At 33.2% G+C, this 26131-nt stretch overlaps 1 protein-coding gene across 1 annotated transcript; it reads right to left on the bottom strand.

The window, feature by feature from the left end:
* Positions 1 to 447: 447 nt before the first annotated feature.
* On the bottom strand, positions 448 to 24744 carry LOC109106943 (E3 ubiquitin-protein ligase Itchy). The gene is made up of 25 exons (XM_042750087.1): positions 24588 to 24744; positions 20551 to 20641; positions 18604 to 18745; positions 18245 to 18369; positions 16818 to 16952; positions 16684 to 16729; position 16642; positions 15776 to 15947; positions 14807 to 15002; positions 14521 to 14616; positions 13051 to 13225; positions 12905 to 12968; positions 12491 to 12575; positions 11253 to 11381; positions 10150 to 10222; positions 9598 to 9669; positions 9314 to 9402; positions 8342 to 8500; positions 8051 to 8185; positions 6997 to 7137; positions 5657 to 5777; positions 5299 to 5401; positions 5127 to 5225; positions 3551 to 3623; positions 448 to 2478 (listed from the first exon to the last, which is right to left on the bottom strand). The coding sequence occupies exons 2-25, from the start codon at positions 20618 to 20620 to the stop codon at positions 2379 to 2381; spliced, it is 2601 nt and encodes an 866-aa protein (XP_042606021.1). The 5' UTR covers positions 20621 to 20641; positions 24588 to 24744; the 3' UTR covers positions 448 to 2378.
* Positions 24745 to 26131: the final 1387 nt, after the last annotated feature.

Genomic DNA, 26131 nt, shown 5'->3' with positions numbered 1-26131 from the left:
GGACAAGAGAAATATAAAATTTTATATTTTTATACTTAAGTGTTCAATTTACTTAAAAAAGGTTAAAAATAAATTAATAAAATAAAAAATACTATTAAAATCATGTTTGTTTAAACAATAAAAAATAATTTTAAAAGAAAAACTTAAGGTGTATCTTGACACCTTGACACATATTGTATTTCAGTTAGTTGCCCAGTAATTTCTCATTTTAGTTTTTTTTTTTTTTTGTCCATGTTTTGTGAGGTTTTATGCCATAAGCATTGTGTTTTTAAGATGGTGTATCAAGTTATATGCAAAAGTTAAACTTTTGCAATAAAATGTCTGGAAACTCCTGCGTTCAGTTTAGTTCAACTGTGCTTCATCCCATGTGGACTTAATGCCAATGCACATTGTTTTGCATTTCAAACAGCATGAAGGTCTCAAAAAACAAAACAACAAAAAAAACAATTTCCCATAGAATTTTTTATTCAACTGCTGAACATATTTTCACATTTGACTATACATACAAATCAACGCTAGTAAATAAACTCTGAAACGACCGTGAAAGCGGCCACTTCTACTTTAATACTAAAATCATTGGATTAATCTGAAGACAGAGGAGAGTATTCACACCATGTACAGGATTCAGTTCATATAGTGGTTTGGTTTACATGGATCAGTCGGAAAAAAAAAGAGAGCCATATCACATTTAAACCACTGGTTAAATTCTCATTCAGACAGGGTAAATTGGATAAAAATAGCTTTTTAAATAAATATTTGATGTTGATTTTTTTTTTTTTGAAAATCTAAAAGATCCTCCCTGACACCCTAAAACAGTCGTCCATACGAGTCTTGATATTATTACCCATAATGCAATGCGTTGAATCACAGCTGTACGTTTTATAGCAGGGCTTTGGGCTCCTCCAGTGGTTTAGACAGGATTCACTTCAAATAATTAATGAAAAATGAAATAAACTATGATCTGAACAGCCCAAGAGCTTCCAGAATACTTAAAAAGCTGCGTTTAGAGCAGCCGCCCTATAGAACTAGAGCGGTACCTGTGATAAATACTGCATGCTCCCAAATTTAGGCCCAAATAAACTCACATTATCACTTCAGGGATTCAAGGCCAGCGCCGCGACTGAAAACCACACAATTTCAGTTCATTTCAGAGAAATAATTTAGTAATGTAAATTTGTGCTGGAGAACCAGAGCGTGAAATCAGAAACATCGGAGATTAAGAACAATAATGTCCTGAAATCACGCAAACTTTTAGACTCATTTGCATAATGTCCAAGCCATGTTTCACCTCAAAATTCATATTTTATATATCTATGAATATTAAGTAAAATATATATATTTTTATATTGTTTTAACATTATATTTGAAATGGTTTTTCAATGTTCTTATATACGTAACAGTTTTTGCACTGCAACAGTATTTTCATGAAAATCAAACATTTTTAATTTTTTTAAAATTATATTAGCATAATGTGGAAAAAATGCATTTCTGTAAAAAAAAAAAAAAAAATCTGTTATTTAATTATCAAATGTATTAGTTTGGTTAAATGTTTATTATTTTTTTGGTTAGATCAGCACAAGTTAAATTCACTACAACACAATGTTTACTTACAATTGAAAGTATATGTATATATACTGTTTTTTTTCACTTTACAGTTACAGGAACATGTGAAAAATAAATTTTCCACATTATACTAATGAGAATTTGTAAAAAGAAAAAAAGAAAAAAAAAAAGTGTTTCATTGTCATGAACATGTTTTAAAGTCACAATGCAAAATATCTTAATTGGTTTTTATTTTTAATAATATTTTTAAAATACAATTTCTAAATGCTTTTGGGATGAAACTGGCTGTTTCTTGACAGTTTGAATGAATAATTTGATCAGTTGTGCAACAAGCCATCAGGTTCTCACCTCAAGATCCTGCTGTTGTCAAGTGCTACACTTTAATAACTCAGTTTGTTTGGATGACAGTGAGGAAAAAAGGCACAAGGAGACCCATCAAAGGGTTTATGAACATAAAAACACATTCACAGAGCTCTGGTGAATCATTCCGATCATTCTGGGACTCTTCAGAGCGTCTGCTCTTTCTTCTGGAGTCGTTCAGAACAGCACTCTCTGGATTAATTACATGTAGAAACGTCAGCGTCACGTCTCTGACATGCTTGCATAAAGCCTCCTCATCTCACGGGGATACAGAAATTAATAACGAATGACAGGTGAGCGCAGAAACCCTAATTTTCCCATAATGCACCTGTGTGTCAGATCATCGGTCTGTCCTCTCAGGAAAACTAGTGTGCATTAGAGATGGATGTCCTCTTTGTGTGTGTGTGTGTGTGTGTGTGTGTGTGTGTGTGTGTATATGAGAGAGAGAGAGCGTCTCACTCCTGTCCGAAACCTTCCGTCTCCTCAATAGCAAACATCAGCTTCTCCTTCAGCTGCTCGTAACTGCGGTACGGCGGCAGATCCAGACGATTAAAACTGGAGTATAAAGAAAAAGAAGAGAATTTACAGGTTTAATATCCACACTGTGTACTCAATGAATACTGTATATGTACTGCTGCTGCATTACAGATGAATATTATTGATTAAGATGATTATTATATGCAGTATACAACAATGAATACAAAAAAAAATACAATATATAAAGCTCTAAGAGTGTCACATAAAAACAATTCATTATTTATAATGAATTACAAAATAAATATTTAAATAAATGTATTGAAAATATTAGATATTTAACAATTATTTATAAATTAAGATTATTTAATTACTAAATCAACTTTTTAAAAAATATAGTTAAGTAATTTAGACAAAGTAGTGTCAAAAATCTAAATTATAGATGGTTATTATATGCAGTAAGAATTCTGAAAACATGGTGCAAATGTGTAAAAATGTACAGTATATGAAGTGCTAGGAGTGTCACTTAAAAACAGTGAAGGAATCAGTTATCAATGTATTAACGTCAAATTAAAAAGATGACTAAATTTGTGTACGAGTAATTAAATATTGAATAATCATTTACTCATTTACATAACGCAATTGATTCAATAAACAACAATTAGACAAAAATTATTAAATTATTTTCAAAAATGTAAAAAGTTATAAAAAAAGATAAAATACTATAAACAATCATAATATATTATAATAATATTGTTATTTATATAACTATTTTAACAATATTTTGAAATAGTATTATTAAATTATTAATATATACTACATAAATAATAACCACCAGAAAAACAACAATTTCATCAAGCTCATATAAATGAGTTATATATAATACACACATACTTGTGTATACTTATATAAACCGTTTAATATATATAATATAAACATATGCATGTAATATATACTAACCCACACCCACATACACTGTACTATATTTTATTTATGCTTTCTACATTAAAATGTATTTAGACAGTTGAAGATGTGCAACCACTGGACTAATATTTTAAAACATGCCTCCTCTGACACAAGTCCTCTGTACTTACACATCTTAAGCTTAAATTTTGAGATCAAAATAATGTCTTTATGAAGTGAGATTATGTACCATGTATGGCTGCGGGGAAGCCAGTTCTCCTTCCCAACCTTCTCGATGCAGAACTTCTGCGGTCCGTTACTCCCTGAACCAAACACATGACAAACGTCACACTCTCCCAACATGATCCAGGACTCAAACAAAAAAAATATTAAGCCAATAATATCAAAACACCTAACAACTGTGATCAACTTTGCTTCCATATTATTCTTCTTTGAAAGATAACATCTAAAATACACATTGAAGTGTTTATTTTATAACACTTTATCTGTTTGCGTCTGTAGATTTAAATTACAATCCATATCTTTAAAAGTTTTTTCTCCACTTCAGCAGCATTTACAGACACCAAACTTAGCAGTTTTATTCCTCTTTATATTCTGAAGGTTTTTACTGTGGGGTTTGTTAATATATCATCCACACTAATTTATATAACATTTCTAAAAAAAAAAAAAAAAAAAAAAGTAGAAAAAAAAAAACATGCATGGTAATTTTTTCTAGATTACCTTTTATTATTGCTTTCATATTTATGCCAGTTTCATGGGTATCTTGTGAAAACAGAATCTTTTTACAGACTAGTAAAAAGAAAACATCTAAAATATACTTTTAAGTGTTTATTTTATAACACTTTATCTGTTTGCGTCTGTAGATTTCAATTACAATCCATAACTTTAAAAGTTTTTTCTCACTTCAGCAGCACTTACAAACACCAAACTTAGCAGTTTTATTCATCTCTATATTCTGAAGGTTTTTACTGAGGGGTTTGTTCATATTGCATTCACACTGATTTAGATAACATTTTTAAAAAACACACACATGGTAATATTTTTCTATAATATCTTTTAATGCTGCTTTCATACTTTATGCCAAATTTTATAGGTATTTTGTGAAAACAGAATCTTTTTACAGACTAGTAAAAAAGAAAACAAACATCTAAAATATACTTTTAAGTGTTTATTTTATAACACTTTATCTGTTTGCGTCTGTAGATTTCAATTACAATCCATAACTTTAAAAGTTTTTTCTCACTTCAGCAGCACTTACAAACACCAAACTTAGCAGTTTTATTTCTTTCTATATTCTGAAGGTTTTTACTGAGGGGTTTGTTCATATAAAACTACTAAAATTCACAATTTTTTTTTGAGGGGTTTGTTCATATATAATTTTTTTTTTTTTTTTTTTTTTGTTGACAGCATTTTCTGATTTGTGGAGAGATAAAAAAGATATACAAAATCCCTTCAGTAAAAACCTTTGACTCTAATATGTCAACAAAATGAGATTTACAAAAACATTTTAACCTGTCTTTATCCAATGGCCAGATTAATTTTCTAGAAATGTCTAATTAGATAACGCATTATTTACAGATTTAAACTAAATATTTTAGAAAACTTTACTAATGTACTCTGATTAATCAACTGGAGAAAGTATGATGATGTGTATTAGTTAAATATTTTTGCCCTACTCACTTACTGTGTCTTGCCTTAATGCTATAATACATCACACTGTGCAAGTTAAATGCATAGTGAATTTGGTTTAATTTTTTTTTAATGTAAATAAAACTGATCTGAATCCAAAATAAATAATAACTCACCCATTAGGTCTGCAAAGCCTCCAACAGGCAGACGGCAGGTACCGCTGACGAACTGCAACAGTCTCATGCGCTTCTCATTGTCCATCTCTTTAATAAACTACAGAGAAAAGAGAGAGTGTCTTGGTGCAATCTGAATAATTATTCATTTAAAATAATTATTTGGTTTTTTGATGATTGAACCACAGGATCTGTTTACTGGTGGAGGTGTAATGTCTATAAATGGTGTTTCTCTGCCAGTCATTCAGATCTATTTCTTGCATTCCACATAACATCACCTATGACACACAAACACATGGTTAATTACAGAATAGATGCAACCGTATTTAAATGAGATGTCTGATTTGATTCTGCAAGCTTTGGAATGTACAGTGCAAGTATTTGCACATGTATCCCAAATATGTAAGAATGCCACTGCATTTTGTTATGTAACGCAATGACATTCAGATATGCTGAAGTGTGACTTGAGTGCACATATATTTTTGAGGCAACTCTGTATGGGATTTAAGAGATTTTAAATCAGCGTCTCTCACCTCCAGCTCTTTGGCATCGAAATACTGGAGGTACTGCTGCGGAAGAACCTCATTAAATCCTTCAAAGAAGGCTTGAGTCTGTTCCTCGACACCACGAGACAGACGCCACTCTGCCACCAACCTGAACACACACACACACACACACAACAGGACGTTTATAACCAACACACTCTTAACATCACCTGAGGAAGCATAAGCTGTGTTCCAATCTCTGGTGAGCTGCCTTGCTGTCTTTATAGGTAGCTACCATCTAAGAGATCATCAATACAGTACCTGGTTTGAAATGCACTTTATTGGCTGCTAACATAACAACAGCTAACAGCTAAAAACAACAAGTATTTTGTTAATCTTTTTACATCCATTTAGGAAAAAAACATTGCTGTAACAAAGAAACAACATATATATTAAATTAATTGCAAGTTGTGCAATATTTTAAATATAATGCAAACATGATATAAATTGATATTATAATAATAATTTATAAATACAATGTTGCAAAAAGTTTCTTGCAATAAATACATTACATGCAAGTTAATGCAACATTTTTGTGGGTGTGTGTGTATATATATATATATATATACATAATATATATATATATATATATATATATATATATATATATATATATATATATATATACACACACACACACATATATATAGATATATATATATATTTATATATATATATATATATACACACACACACACACACACACACACATACATACATATATATAGTACATAAGTATAAAATTTATATTAAATTTACATTTTTTAAATTAGTTTTATAATTACTTCTATAAATAATATAAATTCATATATAATAAATAAAAATGTACATAAAAAATTTATTATATAAATTATTAGATGAATAATTTTTAAATGTAATTAATATGTAAATGTAATTGAAATTTTTTAAATGTAATTTTTAAATAAATGCATAATGTGTAAGTTAATGCAACTTTTCACACACACACACACACACACACACACACACACACACACACACATATATAAATTATGCAAAATGTCAAAATGAGGAAGTCTTAGAGGCAGCATAAATTTGCTGTTTACTTTTTGATATGGCCTTAAATTGTTGCGTAGATAAGCAGCTCACTAGAGTGACGGCACTGAAATGAGGGAAATGAAAAAGCAGACTGAGCTCCTTCCTTATAATATCATCACTAACTGGACTTTGACAAGTAAAGTGAATATAATCCCTTGTAACAACAACAGCATGACCAGTACTAAAGCAACTAGAGGGCTTTATGTGTGTCAGCGTGGGGTCTGGCTTTATTTAGCATCCAGAGTGTTTCATTATGAGACTGAGACGGGCACCTGATGTACTCCTCTTTGTTCTCCTCTGTGACCTGGATGTTCCCGCCGTCCGGCTTAAGCTCGTGAGTCGACACCTCACCCAGGATCTCCTTATCCACCGAGAAAAACATCTCCAGCCCGCACTCCTCGATGTTATTATCCCTGAAACAACACACACAGACACAGTTAGAGAGGCATTCTTGACTGAAATCAATCACGCTGAGCATTTATAATCACACCAAACACAAGAACGACTCAAGAATTCATAATACTAACTCAGCTTAGAACACTGACAAAAAGTATCCATATATAATAATTTGAGGTGATCGTACACAAAATAAGGCAAACATTAAAAAAAAAGGCTTTTAAAGACTACTTAAATTTAGCCTTTTTTTACCACTGTAATAAATAATTAACAAAATAATAATTTGCTATTTATTAGATTTTTATCTGGAGGCCTAAACACATAATACTTAAGTATTCAATGCAACTTTACTCTGAAATTTAAAGTGGACATTATATAAAGTGAACTTTATTTACATATTTAGTAGTAGTAGTAGAAGTAGTATTAATAAGTTAGAATTTCTGTTTATTTTTGGAAGAAAAATATTTTATATAGTAAATAGATAAATACATACATACAAAATACATGCATACATATTTATTCATTCATTCATTCATTCATTTCAATAGAATAAATAAAAAAAAACAATTATATGATATACATAAATCTATATATTTAAATGTTATTTTTATTTATTATATATTAAACAATATATATATAAAATATATATTATTAATAAATTAACATGTAGATTTTTTTATTACGTATATATTTCATATCATATATGTTACGTTATGTCATGAATATTATTTTTACAAGTAATATTACAAGTATTTTGTTTCTTTTTTATTTTTAAACAAGTACCCAAAAAGTACCACGGTATTCTTTAAAGTACCTTAAAGTACCTTATGGTATATATTACAGTACCATGGTACCACTTCTGTAAGACTTTAATGCATTATACTTATTTGTAATGAATATTCACGCGTTGAGTAAAGCTGGTAAACTGACTTGATCCAGATGAGCGAGTTGTAAAACTCCGGGTCGATGGACTCCAAGTCTTTCAGGGCCAAGGGCTTGTTCAGGATGCGCTTGTAGAACGGCAGCGAGAAGCCCGTATCGATGAATTTCCCATGAAACAAGGCCTGCAGAAAGCACAAAGAATAAATGCTAAACAGCAATCATGGAGATTTGCTACTATAATCTTCCTGAATGTCCAAGTCCAGTTAAGAAACAGGAGCAGTTGTTTAATATCACAACACTTAAAATACATTTTTCTAAATATTGTGGGGAGGCTTTTTTATGGTGGTGATGAGTCGTATGATGAGGAGGTATTTGTTTTGGTCAGGGTTTATGTAGGAGGCGGGGTTTATCTGGAGGCAGTAGTTGTCTTTGCCAGCGTATTCAAACAGGCAGTACATGGGGTTCAACACCTCGTGAGACAACAGGAAGAACCATTCCCTGCACAAAACACACAACACCTTTTATTTTACAGTATCACACTGGACGCAAGCAATGCAGTGTGATGCACCAAACCTAAATCACTCCTCAACAACTAAAAACCACTGCACCAGAGCATGAGAGGCCTTAACAATTTGGGAAAACTTTTTCTTTAATTTGCTAAGTATATATAATGTTTTATTTTTATGTCAATTTTAGTTTTTGTCGTTTTTGAGTTAAACTAAACAACTAGGTGAAATAAAACACATTCATGCTTTATTTTATATGCTTTTATGTTTATGTTTTATTTTATTTCAGTTAACATTTATTTTAGGTAATGATAAAGTTTGTATTTATGGTTTTAATTTTAGTTTTCAGTTTTAGTTACCTATAGGAGCACATTCCCACTGTTTCTGACCAATTCTATGGATAATACAACTATCAAAATAATGATTACAATAATAATTGTGATTTTATTGTTATTATATTATTATATTTAACAAAATAAGAAATATATTGTATTATTGTTACTGTAGTACTTTAAAAATAAAAAAACAATTAAGCATTTAATAAACAACTATTTTATAGTACAACTGTAAAATTACAATACTGACATGTTACAATACTTTTTTCTTTTTTTTTTACATTTTTTTGGACTTTAAACAAATGTGCTTTTATTTGGAAAGACTGCCAGCAATAAAAGTATGTGCTGATGGTTTCAGAGCACATTTATTTAATTTGCACTAATCCATATTTAGATGTATCGTGCAGCCCTGCTCTAGAATGCTTTGATCTGGACTTTATTCTCCAGAAAGGGCGAAATATGAAACTTGCCTGGCCACGCCTCCATAGTCAAGCCCCTCCTCCCCGGGGAAGATGATCCACAACCTGCGCCGGAGATCCTGAGCGTTAAAGCTCATGATCTACAGAGAGACACCAGAACAACGTCATTTCACATCTTCAGAGACTCCAAATTGTGCAGATGTCTGACATGTTTAAAGACATTTACAGGCTCCATGCTATGTCCCTGATCTGGTTTTTAAATCCTGGAGCCACCAGCAGAAAAACACTACAGTTTTACAGCGGTCATGGGTTATTTTAAAGTTAGACGGCAGTACCTGCTGGAACGAGTCTTCAAACAGCGTTTTGCGGCTGACGGTGATCTTTATGTGCTGTGGCACTGCTAATTGCTGTAATGAAAAATTCAAAACAATCAATAACTGAAGATATTATAATATCCATTTTGGCTGCTTTTTAAAAACTTTACCCTAAGGTCATCCAAAATGTACATGAGTGAGTTTGTTACTTCATCTTATTTGGAGAAATGCAGCACTTGCTCACCAATAGATCCTCTGCAGTGAATGGGTGCCGTCAGAATGAAAGCTGATAAAAACATCACAGCTGTTTGGACTCTCATTCTGACGGCACCCATTCACTGCAGAGGATCCACTGGTGAGCAAGTGATTTCTACATTTCTCGAAGAAACAAACTCATCTACATCTTGGATGGCCTGAAGGTGAATGCATTTTAACCAATTTTCTTTTTTGGGTGAACTATTCCTTTAATATTTTTCTAAACGACTTCTGATATTTGTTCATTAAAACTTCAGAATTTCTTCATCCATAAAAACATAACTGTACCATGAATACAGAAATGAGGGAAATCCTCACCTGACACCAGAATCTGAAGTATTGAACTTTGGCTTTGAAGTCTCGTACGTATGTGATTTGAGGGCCATTCTCACTGAAGGGAAGGAAAAGAGTGAAATAGTTTATGATGCAAACACAATATACAGTAAAACTGCTTCATATTTTGTTCAGGACTGAATCTAAAGCACCACAGCAAAATATGTTGCAAATTAATATTAAATATGAAAACGACTAAAATTGCTGTGCATGCTAATCATTACTGGTTACTTCTTAAATGCCCTCAAACTGTACACAGAACAGCTGATGGTGAAAACATCCTAATAAAAGCCTTATCTAGAGCATTTATTCTGACGCTCATGACGGGTAACACCGAGTGCAGATGTTTGTTTGTTGGGAATATTTTGACATCAGCAGCATGTCTCGCATTCCTCTGACGTAGAGGATCCCTTTGTGCCTTCAAAACACTTGATGTGGATTAATGCACACATTCTGAGAGAGGCATGTTTGCATTCTCTGAGCCGAGTCATCACGGAAGATTATAATCAAATGCAGTTTCAATCCTGAGGCGCACAAACCCGTTTTTCCTGTTATGCATGTAATGACTGATGAACACGCACTGTCTCGCCTGAAAGAGATCACCGTGCATCTGTAAGCTAAACCAAATTAAGCAAAACATTACTCCTCTGACCAGTCTCAAGGTCATAAATGACATTTATAATGTCATTTATACATACTGATTTAAAAAGCATTAGATCGGTAAAAAGAAAAGAAAGCTGCGCTGCTGCTGAAATCATAATGCAACTGTGAAAGCTGCACTCTTGATAACATCAGTGTGACACTGAACTGATGCTGACATCATAACGCAACATTAAAGCTGCACTCCTGCTAACAACAAAATGTGATAGTTAACTGCTGCTGACATCTTAATGTGACAGTGAACTGCTACTCACATTATATTGCAACTATAAACACTACTCTACTGCTGACATAATAACGTGCTAATGAACTGCTGCTAAAATCATAATGCAGTGCAGGAAAACCTGACGGGGAAACCTGATAGAACTGTATTGTCTAGGCATATGCCTATGTCTTCTCTAAGTGTATGCGGGAGTGTTTGCACGTACAGAGAGGATTTTCCAGTCCGTGGGTCGATGTAAGTGGTGGTTCTCCGGGTGTGATCTACGAAGTAAGGGATGCCATCAACCGTAAACCTCATCTCCCAACCTTCCGGCAGTGGTTTCTCATTCAGCAAACTGCACAACACAGAAACAGAGCCATGAGCACACTTTAATAGGCATCAGTTTATGAAAAGTGACTCATTGAGCTGGGCAATAATTACTTGTTTAAATCAATACAGTATTGCGCCTCACTGTTAAATAAGAAAAAAATGAATTTAACCAAAGATTTTTAATTTAAACAAATGTTTACATTTGAAACTTTTTTTTATGGACATATTTACACTGCAGATGGAAATTACAACATCATTAGAACAAGAAAAAACAACTTCTCCGAAACTGGTCTTCCTTACAGGGTTAGTTCACCCCAAAATGAAAATTAGGCTGTTTACTCACCCCCGTGGCATCCTAGGTGTATATGACTTTCTTCTTTCAGACGAATCCAATTGCAGTTATATTAAAAATTGTCTTTGATCTTCCAAGTTGTTTAATGGCAGTCAGCGGGTGTTGCATGCATCAGTCCAAAAGAAGTTAAATAAAGTGCATCCATCCATAATAAAAAGTGGCTCATGCGGCTCCGGGGGGTGAACAAAGTCCTCCTGTGGCGAATCGATGTGTTTTTGTAAGAAAAATATCCATATTCAAAACGTAATAATCACTTTAATCTAGCTTGCGCTCACTGTTGTACACAGAAGCAGCACCGGGCGGATGACGTATGAAGGAACTGCTTCTGTGTACAACTGTTGGCGCAAGCTACATTAAAGTGACTATTACATTTGGAATATGGATATTTTTCTTTAAATAAATGCATCAATTCGCTACAGGAGGCCTTTGTTCACCCTCCGGAGCCGTGTGGGACACTTCTTAAATGGATAGGCGCTTTTTATTTAACTTCTTTTGGACTGATGCATGCAACACCTGCTGAGTGGCATTAAACAGCTTGAAAGATCAAAGACAATTTTAAATATAACTCTGCCACATTCATCTGAAAGAAGAAAGTCATATACACCTAGGATGCCCCTGGGGTGAATAAAATAAAATTTAAAAACCTAATTTTCATTTTTGGGTGAACTAACCCTTTAAATCACAGCTGAAAGTGGAGTGCATTGAAAGTCATTAATGTAAAAGTGCTTCATTGTTTCTCTCTGTAGACTGGCATTTTAGAGGAAAAAGAAAGAGGATCTGACCCTTGTGTGCGCGGATCCTCCCACTGCGTCGTTCTGGTCGTGTGATGAACAAAGTAAACTCTGCCATTACTGTCCGTTCTCTTCTCTGAGAGCAAGACAGAAGGAGACACCAGGAGGAAAGTAAGAAATAATGGAGCCAAGATATGATTAAGCCTTTGCAAACTTTGCTATTTTCAACATTTGAGCTATTTTCACCAGCTGGTTTACACGGTGCAAGCGCTTCTCATTTGTTAAATTGGGACACTGAAGGATGTACCGGCTAATTTTAGTGCTGCTTCACAGGTGCAGATAATAAGGTTACCAGAACAATAAAAAGTAGCTGCTAGTCCAGCATATAACAGAAAAGGGTACAGTTTTACAGCAGTTTTTCCATGCAATGAAAGGAAGGTTTGTCTCTCTCTTTCTCTCTCTCACCCCATCCATGTGGCAGAGGTCCCAGTGGGTCAAACTCCTTATTCTGGGTGGCTGTAGCCTGATCCTGCGGCAACAGGAGAACATTATGGGTAACTGTGTGTTTATGTTAAAATATGAAGATAAATGCATGTGTTTAATTTCCTCACCCCGATGATGAATCTTTGGTTGAACTGCTGCATGGCTCCCTGCAGCTGACTGCGCTGGTGCTGCCACTGCTCGTAGTTTCGCACTGTCTCCATTGTGGGCTGCTGCCACGTGGTGGTTCTGCTAATGTGGTCCACAAAATACACCCGGCCCATCGGGTCCACACGCCGCTCCCAGCTACAGTCCATTTGAGGCCAAAAAAATTATGCATTAACATTTACATCAACATTTCAAACAATACGGAATAGTATTTTTAACACATTCTAAGAAATATGTAGTTGTAGTTCAAAAAAAAAAAAAAAAAAAGGTAAAAGGGTATTTTTATGAGTTTTTTTGAGTATTTTTTAATCTTTTTTAATGTTTTGGTAAACTCGCAATTGCAAGAAAAAAAAATCTGAATTGTGACAAAAATTGCGAGAAACTTGCTTTTGAAATAAATTGAGAGTAAATTTAAAAATTTTATTTGATTTAATTTAAGTATTGAGTTTATATGATTTGTATTAATTGCGAATTGTGAGTTTGAAGTCAGAATTGCGCAATATAAATTTGCAAACAAAGTCAGAATTGTAAGGGGAAAAAAGTTAGAATTGCAAGATCTAAACACACATTTCAGAGAATTAATGGTATAATTGTGCAAAATAAATTTGCAATTGCGAGAAAAACATTACATTGGCGAGAAATTGTCAGAATTGTTAGATCTAAACTCACATTTCTAAGAAGTCCAAAATGTGAGATTGTGAGAAACTTGCAAATGCAAAAAAAAAAAAATACAAGATTTAAATTCAGATTTGTGAGAAAAAAGTCAGAATTGTGCAATATAAATTTACAATTGCGCGAAAATTTTTAAAATTGCGAGAAACAGTCAGAATTGTGAGATCTAAACTCACATTTCTGAGAAGTCCAAATTGTAAGATTGCAATTGCAAAAAAAAAAGCACGAAAAAAACCCCCTCAGAATTGTGAAAAACAAAGTCAGAATTGTTTAGGGGAAAAAAAATTGAATTGCAAGATCTGAAATCACATTTCTAAAAATTAATGTTCCAATTGTGAAATATAAATTTGCATGTGCAAGACAAAAAGTCACAATATTTATCAACAATAAAAGGTTAACAATTGTGAGGTAAACCGTTGCAACTACCTGTTATATACAAAAATAAGCTTCTATTGAAAAACCAGCCTAAGTACAGGCTGTTCAGTAGAAATGTTATTCAGGTAGCCCACCAACTAATCAGTCATGGAAATGTTTTGTCAGTATTTCAGTACTAGTACACGTTCACAGTGCAGAAAAAGAGGTCCTAAAACAAATAAGCTGCATTTTCTTAAACAAAATATCACTTCCTTATTAACCTGAAACATCCAAACTCCACCATACTGCACTGACTTGGTGTTACAGTTTAAATATATTACAAGTATGCATAGTACATTCTTCTAAGGGTGTGTCCAGTAATTCAATGACAGAGGAGGGTTTCTTACCCCGTCGGCAGAGGCTCTGGTCTCTCCCATGCTGTTCTCTTTTCCACATGGTCAACATAATAGACACGGCCGTTCTGATCCACCCGCTGCTCCCAACTACACACACACACACACTACAGTTAGTGAGTGAACCGTATGGGAGCTGATATCAACATATGGCTGATATAGAATTCAGTTAAATGATAGAACATTTTCAAAAACAAAGCATGCATTTTCTGTTGACAGGATATTTGTAAATTGGGGAAGTGATGTAAGGAGGAACCAGCGCTTCTGTTCACTGACGTACCCAGGTGGCAGCGGACAAGGGTTGACCATGCTGGGAATCCTGCTGGGGGCGGGGACTACGCTGAGGGACGTCCTACCAGGCTGCTCCACTGTGGGGGCGGGGCTAGACTCCAAGGCTCCGCTTCCGGTGGGATTCCGAACCGGAGTGTCTGAACGGGACGAATCGCTGCCATCAGGAAATGAGCCGGTGGAGGAAGCTGCAAAGAGGAGGAAAAATTCACCACCATTTCCTCATTGCACTCATTTTTTTTTCAACAACCAATACAAATGCAGAGCCGGACAAATACATGCATACTTTAATAAAAAAAATTATAATTTTGGTTCTATTTACATCAATTTCTATTTCAAATAAATGCTGTTCTTTTGAACTTTCTATTTATCTGTGAATCCTGAAAAATAAAATGTATCACGGTTTCCAAAAAAATTAAAAAAATGAGGCAGCACAGTTTTTTTCAACATTGATAATAATCAAAAATGTTTTTGAGCAGCAAATCATGGAGTAATGATGCTGAAAATTCAGCTTTGATCACAGGAATATATTACATTTTAACAGATATTCACATAGAGAACAGTTATTTTAAATAGTAAAAATATTTCACAATTTTACAGTTTTTACTGTATTTTGTATCAAAAAAATGCAACCTTGGTGAGATTTCTTTCAAAAATAGTAGTGAGTATACATGATGTACAGTAATACAACATAATGTTAACAATCAGTACATATTTTTTGTACATAATATTTACTAATATGTACTAATAATTATTGCAATAATTATTTATTTAAAAAATTGAAATTGCATACTTCTGGTAATTTGCCATAAATGATTCGTTATCAGCTGATGCTGACCAAAAATCTACTAATAAATAAGCCTGGGTAATATTTTTAATTTTTTTAAAATCTTTATGACTTGATCCAACATGTTTCAATATGAAAAGTAGAGCATTAAACAGCTAACTGCTATAACCAAACCTGGGGAGGACGTGGGTCTGCGTGGGGTCGGCGGCGGAGGTCGCGAGGGTCGCGGGGGTCTCTGGGGTCGCGACCCTCTGGATGATGCTGAAGGAGAGTCCATGCCGTTCACACGGCCGTTAGGAGCCGACGGCTGCTCCTGACCATCTGTGACCGATGGAGACGGGTCTCTCTTCTCCAGAGAAAGAGACAGGACATCAGGTGGAGATGTTTCATTCAAAACCATGTACGCAAACTGATTAGAGACATGAGACATTCCTCAACTAATCACAGCCTCACTACATTTTTGGTCAAATCAAACGAATGTTGGCACAAGCTATGTTTCCATCCAAAGATGCAAATTTAACTGATGCACAAAACTGGAATATCGCATAAAACATTTGTGAATAAAGCACCGTTTCCATCCAACGAGTCAAAGAGAACAAAATTGGCACTTCCTGATAAACTGGCTCTAAATATCTAAAAAATTAAATACATAATAAATGACTTGCGCCTCAGAGAGAGCAGACGTAACACAATAAATGCAGTCATTGCTTTCAGAGAAAATTATACAGAAATACGTCAATGACAGACTTTCCTCCAGCATTTCAGAACGACCAAAACAATAACAAACAATACAGATGCTGTGAACGAGATCGGTTCGCTGGTTGGTCAAGTTAGCGCAAAGTGAGTAAGATAAACTTTTTATCCGATAAGAAAAATGTGCATAGACTACGATTGAAACATGTGGACTAAAAAGTTTATTCTACTCAGTTGTGCGCATATGTTTTTTATGTGCATCTTGGCGTTTCCATCCAGCTTTTTTAAATGCAATATTCCAAAATGCACATATAACTACAGTAACTACTAAAGAAACTTTAATTTACACTGTCACTTTGATAGTTATTTAATAAGTAATATGAAGATACCTTCTGCTTGAGTCGTCATTAAGCTCAGATCCCCCGTTTAAAGTATCTGGAAAACAATATCGTTAGTTTTTGGAGCTCTTTTTGGTGTAAAATATGAAAGTAGCACTGTTATTGAAATGACTGGAGTGACTGACTCTGCTTGAGGGCCTCGGCCGACTGGAACATTTCAGGATCCACCTGCAGACCGTCCAGACACACGGACAGATCGCCGATGTTATCAGACGGATCTCTGTCTGCGCACAGCTGCAGCGTCTGCACCACCTCACAGACTGAAAGAGAAGAGTGTGAAAAGCTCCAAACAACAAATGGCACTCAACTGCTGAAAACAGAGTAAATGAGATAAAAAAAAAAAACTTTTTTTAATTCTATTTATTTTTTTATATTTAAATTATTGACTGTTTTTTTTTTACCATTTATTTTTAATTTCTTTAATATAATAATGTATTCATATTCTACAATTAAATATATTTATATTGTATAAATTATATTCTTTTTTTAAATAATATATAACATCAATTACATATAACAGAATATTTTATATGTAACAATTATTTAAAAAAAATTTAGTTTTTAAATATAGCAAAATATTCTTTTTATAAGTATTCTTTTTTCACATTTTAAAGTTTATTTTTAGACTTTTATTTTTAATAACATCTATATATTTAATTTATATTATTAAAAAAGTAATATAATATTTCTATTATACAATTATATTATAAATACAAATTCTAATTTATAATATAATATCAAAATATCATAATATTTAAAAAACCATGTCTGTCTGTTGCAGCTGGTAAACATGATAACTTTTGCATGTTTTCTGAGAAAACAGTAAATGCAGAAAATTCTATAAAACACTACTTATATTTAAAAAAAATGACATTTATATTTTTACATTTAAATTCAACTGAATGATTTATTTAAAAATTATTAGAATTTTTAATTATTTAATAAAAATGTCTACATATTCTTAGATTTATATTACATAAATTATATATATAATATGATTATATAAATTATAAATATTTAAAAAAAAAATATTTTAACAATTTAAATTCATATTTAAAACAAACATGTACACATATACTTAGATCTATATTACATAAATAACGTATAATTTAATCACTTATATTATGCAATTATAAAAATTTTAAATATTTTTATTATAACTAATTAAATTCATATTTAAAACAAATGTACACATATATTCTTAGATTTATATTACATAAATTATACACAATTCAATCACTTATATTATACAATTATATAAATTAGAAATATTTTTATTTTTTTATTGTAACAATTTAAAGTTTATATTTAAATATGTACACGTTTAAAGTGCACAATAATTTTCTAATCTAGTCAGTCCAACATCATAATTCCTGATTCATCCAAGCAGCATATAGACAACAGAAAGGATGACTTCATTCATGTAGATGCCGTCATTTTTTCTTAAATGAATAAAACAGAGGGGCTCCAGTGATCAGCATTATGAGCCAGGCTGGTGCTGCGCTCTTTAATGTGGTTGCTGTGGTTAAAGCGGCAGAGCAGAAATACTCACTCTTCATGTCATGTGATTTGAGCGTCTCGCTGACGTCGAGGGTGGCCAAACCCAGCAGAACGTCCGACTTCAGCGTCTGGTGACTCCAAACACGGAAGATCAGCTTGCTGAACGGAGTCACGATCCTGACGGACAAACACACACACACACACTCACTCAACCGCTTGACTTGACAAACAATGCAAATAATAGAGTACACCGTCAGTTCTGACGTCACTAACAATCACTTCACGTCAAGAAGATGAAAGCAGTTCAATAGAGAATCGAGCCGCATGACAATGTGCATCTGAAGTTCACTGAGGATCTGCTAGAGCCTGTGCAGAATCAAGAACACAGGGCTGGGGTCACACCAAACTCACACAGTGAGCGGCTGCTTCCATTTGGGCGAGTGTGTGTTGTTGCATTTCTCCGTCTTTTTGGACTGGCCGTCCACACACACCTCCACGTACGGACTCGGGCCGAACCAGTTCTTCTTGTTGTCCTTGAGTTTGGCCGAGATCACTGCAAACCCAAAGAACAAACGGTCAAAACTGTTTTGATGGATTTTGCAAATGTTTGCAAACTTGTTTCACTTAACATTACAGAAGAAAAGCAGATATTGTAAGGAGGAAGCACAGGTGAATAGACTAAAATGTTTTCTTCAAAATACACTGTATTGAAACTGGGTTTCTTTTTAATATTGTGCATAAAAATGCACTTTTTAAACACAATTTTGTTTTAAACACAAATGTGACCCTGGACCACAAAACCATTAATAAGGGTCAATTTTTCGAAATTGAGATGTATACATCATCTGGAAGCTCAATAAATGATAAATCGTGTATGGTCTGTTATGATAGGACAATATTTGGCTGAGATACTACTATTTGAAAATGTGGAATCTAAGGGTGCAAAAAATCAAAGAAAATCATCTTTAAAGTTGTCCAAATGAAGTTCTTAGCAATGCATATTACTAAACAAAAATTAAGTTTTGATATATTTACAGTAGAAAAATTTACAAAATATCTTAATGGAACATGATCTTTATTTAATATCCTAATGATTTTTGGCATGAAAGAAAAATCAATGATTGTGACCCATACAATGTATTGTTGGCTATTGCTACAAATATACCCCAGAGACTTAAAACTGCTTTTGTGCTCCAGGGACACACATTGTTTAATAAAAACATCCATGAAAATAAACAAGGTTTTTTGGCCCTTCAAAAATTAATTTCTCACAAACCCCATTGTTTTTTATTTATTTAATTTTTTTTTAAAATATTATTTTTAAACACATAAATTGCTAATATATAAAGGAACAAAAAAAAATTGTTTGATAATTACCAGTAATATCTTTTAAATTTAAATGTACCAGAGTTATTATAGTTACTAAAACTATTAAAATATTTTTGCTAATAAAATTTATTTTTTTAAATAAAATAAAATCTAAATATTAGATGAAAATTAGACATGTTCCCTTGGCAACTGAAATAAGTTTAAATGGAAGCAATTACTGGAAATAAATAAAAACTAAAACTGAAATCAACAATTAAATAAATTTAAAACAATAATGAACAAAATGACAAAAGCACATAACTAAAATTAAAAAATTACAAAAATTAAAGTGAATTCAAAATATCAATAAAAGCTATAATAATATATAAATAAAATAAAAAATAAATGAAATAACACTGGTTTATGAAACATGAGATATTACGTTCACTTGAGCAAAAATGTCATAATTTGTTAATGCTAACTGAAACAATTAAGATTAAATAAAATCTTAAAAAATAAAATGTTTGTATTTGTATTTACTTTATGCTTTTTTTTTTTTTTCAAAGTTGCAAAATCCTACTAAACAAAATGATTCAGCACAAGCAGACGAAGTAACTTAATACATCAGAGAACTATTAGGAAGTTTACAAACTTTCTTTATTAAACAGAAAAAAAATTACATTTTTTAATATTAGTATAATTAGTAGTATTAGTTATATTAAAATAATTAGGAAAGCATTATTATTATTATATTAACTTACTATTAACACACTAATAACACGCACACTTCTTTTTTAGTGATCGCTGCTGAATGAAAGCAAAAAACAAGCTGTGTGTTGTGCGTTCATATGTGTATGATGTTCTTTTTGATTTTTTTGGCCTTTTGTTCTTTTATTAGTGAAATAAAAGTGAACTGAACCCGTGCACCGCAGCTCCTTTACTGCTCCGTGACGCCATCAGAATTGAAATACTGGTGTTTATTAATGAGACAGAACATCAAAGTCCAGCGGATGAGGAAGAATGTCACATCAGATAAATATGCAAACGTACCCATGATCTGCAGCTGCGCTTTCATAGGAAAGCCATTAACAGGGCCTGCTTTAGCAACACTGCAGGCCATGACACACGGCTACACGGACACCTGCGAGCACAAAAACACACACGTAACGCACACTGAAGCATGTTCTCACACACATTTGTGCATTTTGAAGACATTATCTAGCTGCATGGCAAACAAAGTACAGTTCTGCTCGTTGATGTTCAACATTAATGTAGCAAAGATCTGATGGCATGAATCTCTCTCACACACACACACACACACACACACAAAACAACAAATTCAGCAAATATTTAAACCTCAAAAATCAGGCTTAGACTTGTAGTTAGACTTAGACTAAGTTGAAACTTGTAAGGAACTCGTACACTACTTTTTCTACAGCAGAACAATATATAAACGTTTTCTTACGCAAAATCAGAATTTGCCATTTTTGAGAAATCCCATGTAAGCAGTAGTCATGCATAAATTCAGAGCCCTATAAAAGTAACGTCAAAAGCATCTTAAGATCAATTTAATTTTCAGGAAAATAAACAACACCACCACTCAAACGTTTGATGTTTGTAACATTTTAATGTTTTTAAAAGAAGTCTCTTGTGCTCATCATTTATTTGATTAAAAATACAGTAAAATTAGTAATATTGTGAAATATTTTTGCAATTTTAAATAACTGTTTTCTATGTTAATATATGTTAAACTGAAATTTATTTCTGTGATGCGCAGCTGTATTTTCAGCATCATTACTCCAGTCTTCAGTGTCACATGATCTTCAGAAATCATTCTAATTTCTGCTTCATATTTTTGTGTAAACCATGACATATACACTAAAACATGTTGTTTTAATATATATTTAGATGAACAGAAAGTTTATTTAAAGTAGGATTTTTTTGTAACATTATAAACATCTTTACTGTCACTTTTGATCAATTTAACACATCCTTGCCAATTTAAGCATTATTTTAAAATTTCAATTATTAAGTATTTGTCAGCTTTGACTTTTTATATTTATATAATTTATAATATTTTGATTTATGTTCATTCATTTCGCCAAGCAGATTCTAAATATTTAATGCACAAGTAAATACACAGTAAAAACCTAGTTAACAGTAACTAGGTCAGATTGGAAGACTATGACGAGACAGTAAAAAAATTATGCAATTTTTCCCAGAATTGCACGACTTGAGCATGAACAGAGGAACTGAAGAGCAAGGAAACATGAATCAAGCTCACCGTATATTCCAAAGCGCAGTAAATGATGAAACAATCAACATCGATTTCAAAATCTTTTGAGAAGAGAACAATGAGATTGTTCTTTCATAATTATTAAAGTGTTGTCAGCTTGTTCTGTTTCCTGTTGTAAGGAGATCCCAGATTACAGACGCTGTGCTCGGTAACTTCTCCTCCAGTTACGTCACAATCAAACTGAGACGCTCCCAAGCGAGAGAGAGAGAGATCAGAGTGAGATCTGAATAAACTTTCACTCGAGCTGATCTCTGGGTTAATTATTCATCGCTGATCGTGTGTCGGGCCACAATAACAGCCCTGAGGAAAGACCGGCGCAGACGACACAGGCAAAAAACAACAGCTAAAGCTTTCTAAATGGCACTGATAAGCTTCTAGGTTAGAGATTATGACAGACGTGTTCCTTCATAATCTAAACGTCACTCAGCCAGCGAGAGAATCCAAACAGGAAAGCCATATCCTCTGCGTCGTCTGCAACATCGACACGTTCTGCTGTCAGTCTAATGCTCAGTCACTATATGAGGTAATCATTGAAGAGTCAAACACCCTTTCAGAACGTCAATCTGTTTGTTCGAGATACGCAACATAACTTCGGACTCCACCAATGGCGTGAGTTCGGGGGCGGGGCTATCTGTCAGATGGAGGGAGTGTTTGTGGCGATAAAACGGACCAAAAAAAATCCCACAAAAGAACCAAGACCTATCTGGAGACGGAGTGTATCAGAAAGATTAACCGCCTGGCATCCACCCAGAACACCCTAGCAACACAAAACAATGTTTCATAACTCTATATAAACTTCTATTAATATCTTATTTATCTTAAAAACTCAACAATACTCTTTACAAAAGAATACTTGCGGTTGTGACACATTAATATCATTTACCACATGCCTGTCTTGTGACAACATTTTATAACCAAATCTATCCATAATCGACAAACAATTATTTTGGTAATCGATTAATCTGTCGATTATTTACTCGATTAATCGGGCGAGCTTGCCAAACTTTATTTCTATGTATACAGTCTCAGTCTTCTGTTGTATTTAATGTGCATTTGTCCATAGAAATATGTTACTCACTTCTGTAAAGTGATGTGATCGGATTAATCGATAATCGCTGTTGAGTACTTTATTTCATTATTCATGATGAGTTGTCGCTGGCCTAATCGAATCATTACTGTATGATCAAATCAATACTCAATTTTTTTTAATTATTCATGATGTGTTTTTTCTGGAGCGATACCATTATACGTTTAGATACTTTTATTAGTAACTACAAAAGTTACTTTTAAACGTCATGCATTACAATATGGTGTTACTCCATAAATAGTAAATAACTGCATCACCTAGTCACCTTTTACGGAAAGTAATGCATTATGTTAATTTTGCATTACTTCTTGTTAACTGGGCTGGACTTGCTTATTTGTTTTTTAATAACAACAACAACAAAAAAAAGTTATATCTGTGGCAACCGCAAAGGCCCTTTCACACTAACAGTGAAATAAGTGCAATAAGCCCGAGGCTAAAGGAAATGCCCTCACTCTCAGTTTCACTCAACACGGGGGCAGAAGAGGTTTCAGTGAATAAACAGGAAAACAAAGTCATTAGCGTTACATATACATTTAATTGCAAATTTATAAGTAATGTTATTTTACTAGTTACCTGAAAAAAGTAATCTGGTTACTTAACTTGTAAAGCGTTACCCCTAAAACTGTTACCAACTATTAATTTTTAACTGACGTCTCTTTCTGTTAACATGCGTTTTGATGAGTTTGATTAATCATATGGTAAAAAAAAATAAAAAATTAGCATATCTAATCACTTTATTAAACAGTCACAGCCATAAAATGGACAAACACTGAACTCTAGACAGAAAATGACTTCTATCTTTTACTCAAAGTTGTTCCAAAATGGATCAGCATAGAAACAGATAATTGAACAGAATTTCCATACTAGTAATAGTTTCCTCCAAAATACCAGTTACGACTGTCATTGCTAGTACTGTAAACTCATAATAAATCAACAATGCCTCTCCTTTAAGCAGCTTTCAGGCCTTTACAAAATAATAGTGAATACATGGTATAGTGAAGTATAAGTTGAAAAAATGTTTATTAAAACACCATGATATTCGCATTAAATTCCAAGGTAATTTAAATAATAGCGCAGTATTACAATGATAATTAATTACTATGCTACTTTTATAAAAGTGCATTATATGCACCATAGTAGTGAAAACCATGGTACTCTTGGAACTACAATGACCATTTAAATACCATGGTATATATATCAATATAGCATAGTATTACCATTCTATTTTCGAAGATAAGTAACAAAAGTAACAAAACTCCAGTAACTATTTTTTTTTTTTTTTTTTTTTTTTTTTTTTTTTTTAATTTTGGGTGCAGAAATCATTTTTTTTGCTGTTTTTTTTGTAGTTTTGTTGGGGGTCTTTGGGGCGGATCTGTTTAGCTCGGAAATATTTAAATCATTAAATCAGCGGAAACCAAAGCCAACATCAAACTCAAGCTGAACATCTGACATGACAGAATTAACATGCCACATGTGTTCATACATGACCCGATCACAATTAGTGAACAATAAACGCACCGAAACATCTCCAGGCACTGACTCTCGTTGTCAAAACAGAGCTGTTTATATGAGATACAAATAGTCAAAGTGATTTGTCGAGCTGTCGACACGATTCAGTGTCACTGTAACGCAATACACATACATGAGCGCGTATACAGACAGTAAACTACGGCACACAGTCTCAATCAGCTGGTCATCGCTTACCCGAATATATCGGCGGGTCAGATGTGAGGCGTGAAGCCGAATCGATCCGTCTTCAAAGAGTTTATTAGACAATCCGTACCGAGCGAATCCGGTTTAGATCAGGAACGAACTTCCGCCATCTTCAGGGCAATACGTCACCAAAGACTCTGTTCTAAAAATCAGCGCTTCCGCTCGAGACAAAGTCCGTTCCGCGTGAGACATTCTGTTGTGATTCCAACAGATGGCGCTCTATGGCCCTATTACAGAAGTTTGCGTGAGGAAGAAAGTATTATCTTTCTGATATATTAATTTTAAAGATTCGTTTTTGGCATGAATATACAATGCATGAATAATAGCCAAAATAATGACAAATTTGAATAGCCGGTGCATTAACAGCACATTGTGAAGAATTTTAACATGACAAACACTGTAAAATATTCAATATTCCACCGCGTTTCAATCCTAAAATACCCATTGGCTTGAGACGCGTATTAAAGTTTTAGCTAATACTTTTAATAGCCTACATTATCAATGATTACAACAGTCAAACATAAGAAAAATCGTATTAAAGAATGATTAGGATGGTAAATTATTAGAAATTATTGGGTTTGTAAATTCATATATATTTTTGTTTTTGTATTTGCGGAAATTTTTTGAGTGTAGCCTATTTTATATTTTCAAAACTGGTCACATTTAGCTACTCTAGTAAATTCATATTATTTTAGCACTTACTTGCATCTCCACCGCAAATAAATAAGGAATACTGTAAACAAGAGGTGCTTCACGTGTACCCTAATGGTAACACTTTGCAAACCAATGTCAAATTTTACACCTTAAAAACTCTTGTGCAAGTCACCATCACACAGAAGAAGCAGCTCTTCTCTGAGATGAGCTGAACCTCAGATGCTCAACCAGAAATACAACAGTGGTGATTAACAGCAGACCAGACAGAACCAGATGAACCAGAGCCTGAGAGACGCCACAGTGAACCAGACAATCTTCTGTAGAAAAAAGGCCACTGCAAATATGTACGTATTTTAAAAGCCACATTTTGCAGAAACCATCCAAACAAACCGATATTTGTTCATTAAGTGATATCTTTTTTGTCTACAACAGTATTTATAGTTTTAATATGATGCTGTTTGAAACTTATGATGTATGCAATCATGTAAAATCCACACTTTGCTGTGGATTAATATTGCTTAAACTACACTCTTTAAAAAAAGGTACAAAAGCTGTCACTGGGGGCATATGTAATTTTTCAAATTAAAATAAATCGCACCTTTAGGGTATTTATATGCACCTTTAGGGACAAATAAGGTATAAGATGTATCTCTTGAAAAGGTACCGCCCTAGTGACAACATTTGTAGCTTTTTTTCTGAGACTGGCACTTGCCATTCAGTAAATAATATTAATGCATTATTTACTGTTTGGTAGCAGTTGTAAAATACCATATACATCAAGTTTGATCTTAATCTCAGAGACATGCAGTCTGATGGTGAGAAATACTTCAGAATCACTGCTACTGATATTCCTGATGGTCAATGTTCCACCCTCTTGATCT

Source organism: Cyprinus carpio, chromosome B23 (assembly GCF_018340385.1).
Source record: "Cyprinus carpio isolate SPL01 chromosome B23, ASM1834038v1, whole genome shotgun sequence".
NCBI classification, from domain to species: domain Eukaryota; kingdom Metazoa; phylum Chordata; class Actinopteri; order Cypriniformes; family Cyprinidae; genus Cyprinus; species Cyprinus carpio.
The sequence above is the reverse complement of the archived record's forward strand: the minus strand, read 5'-3'. Positions and strand labels throughout refer to the sequence as shown.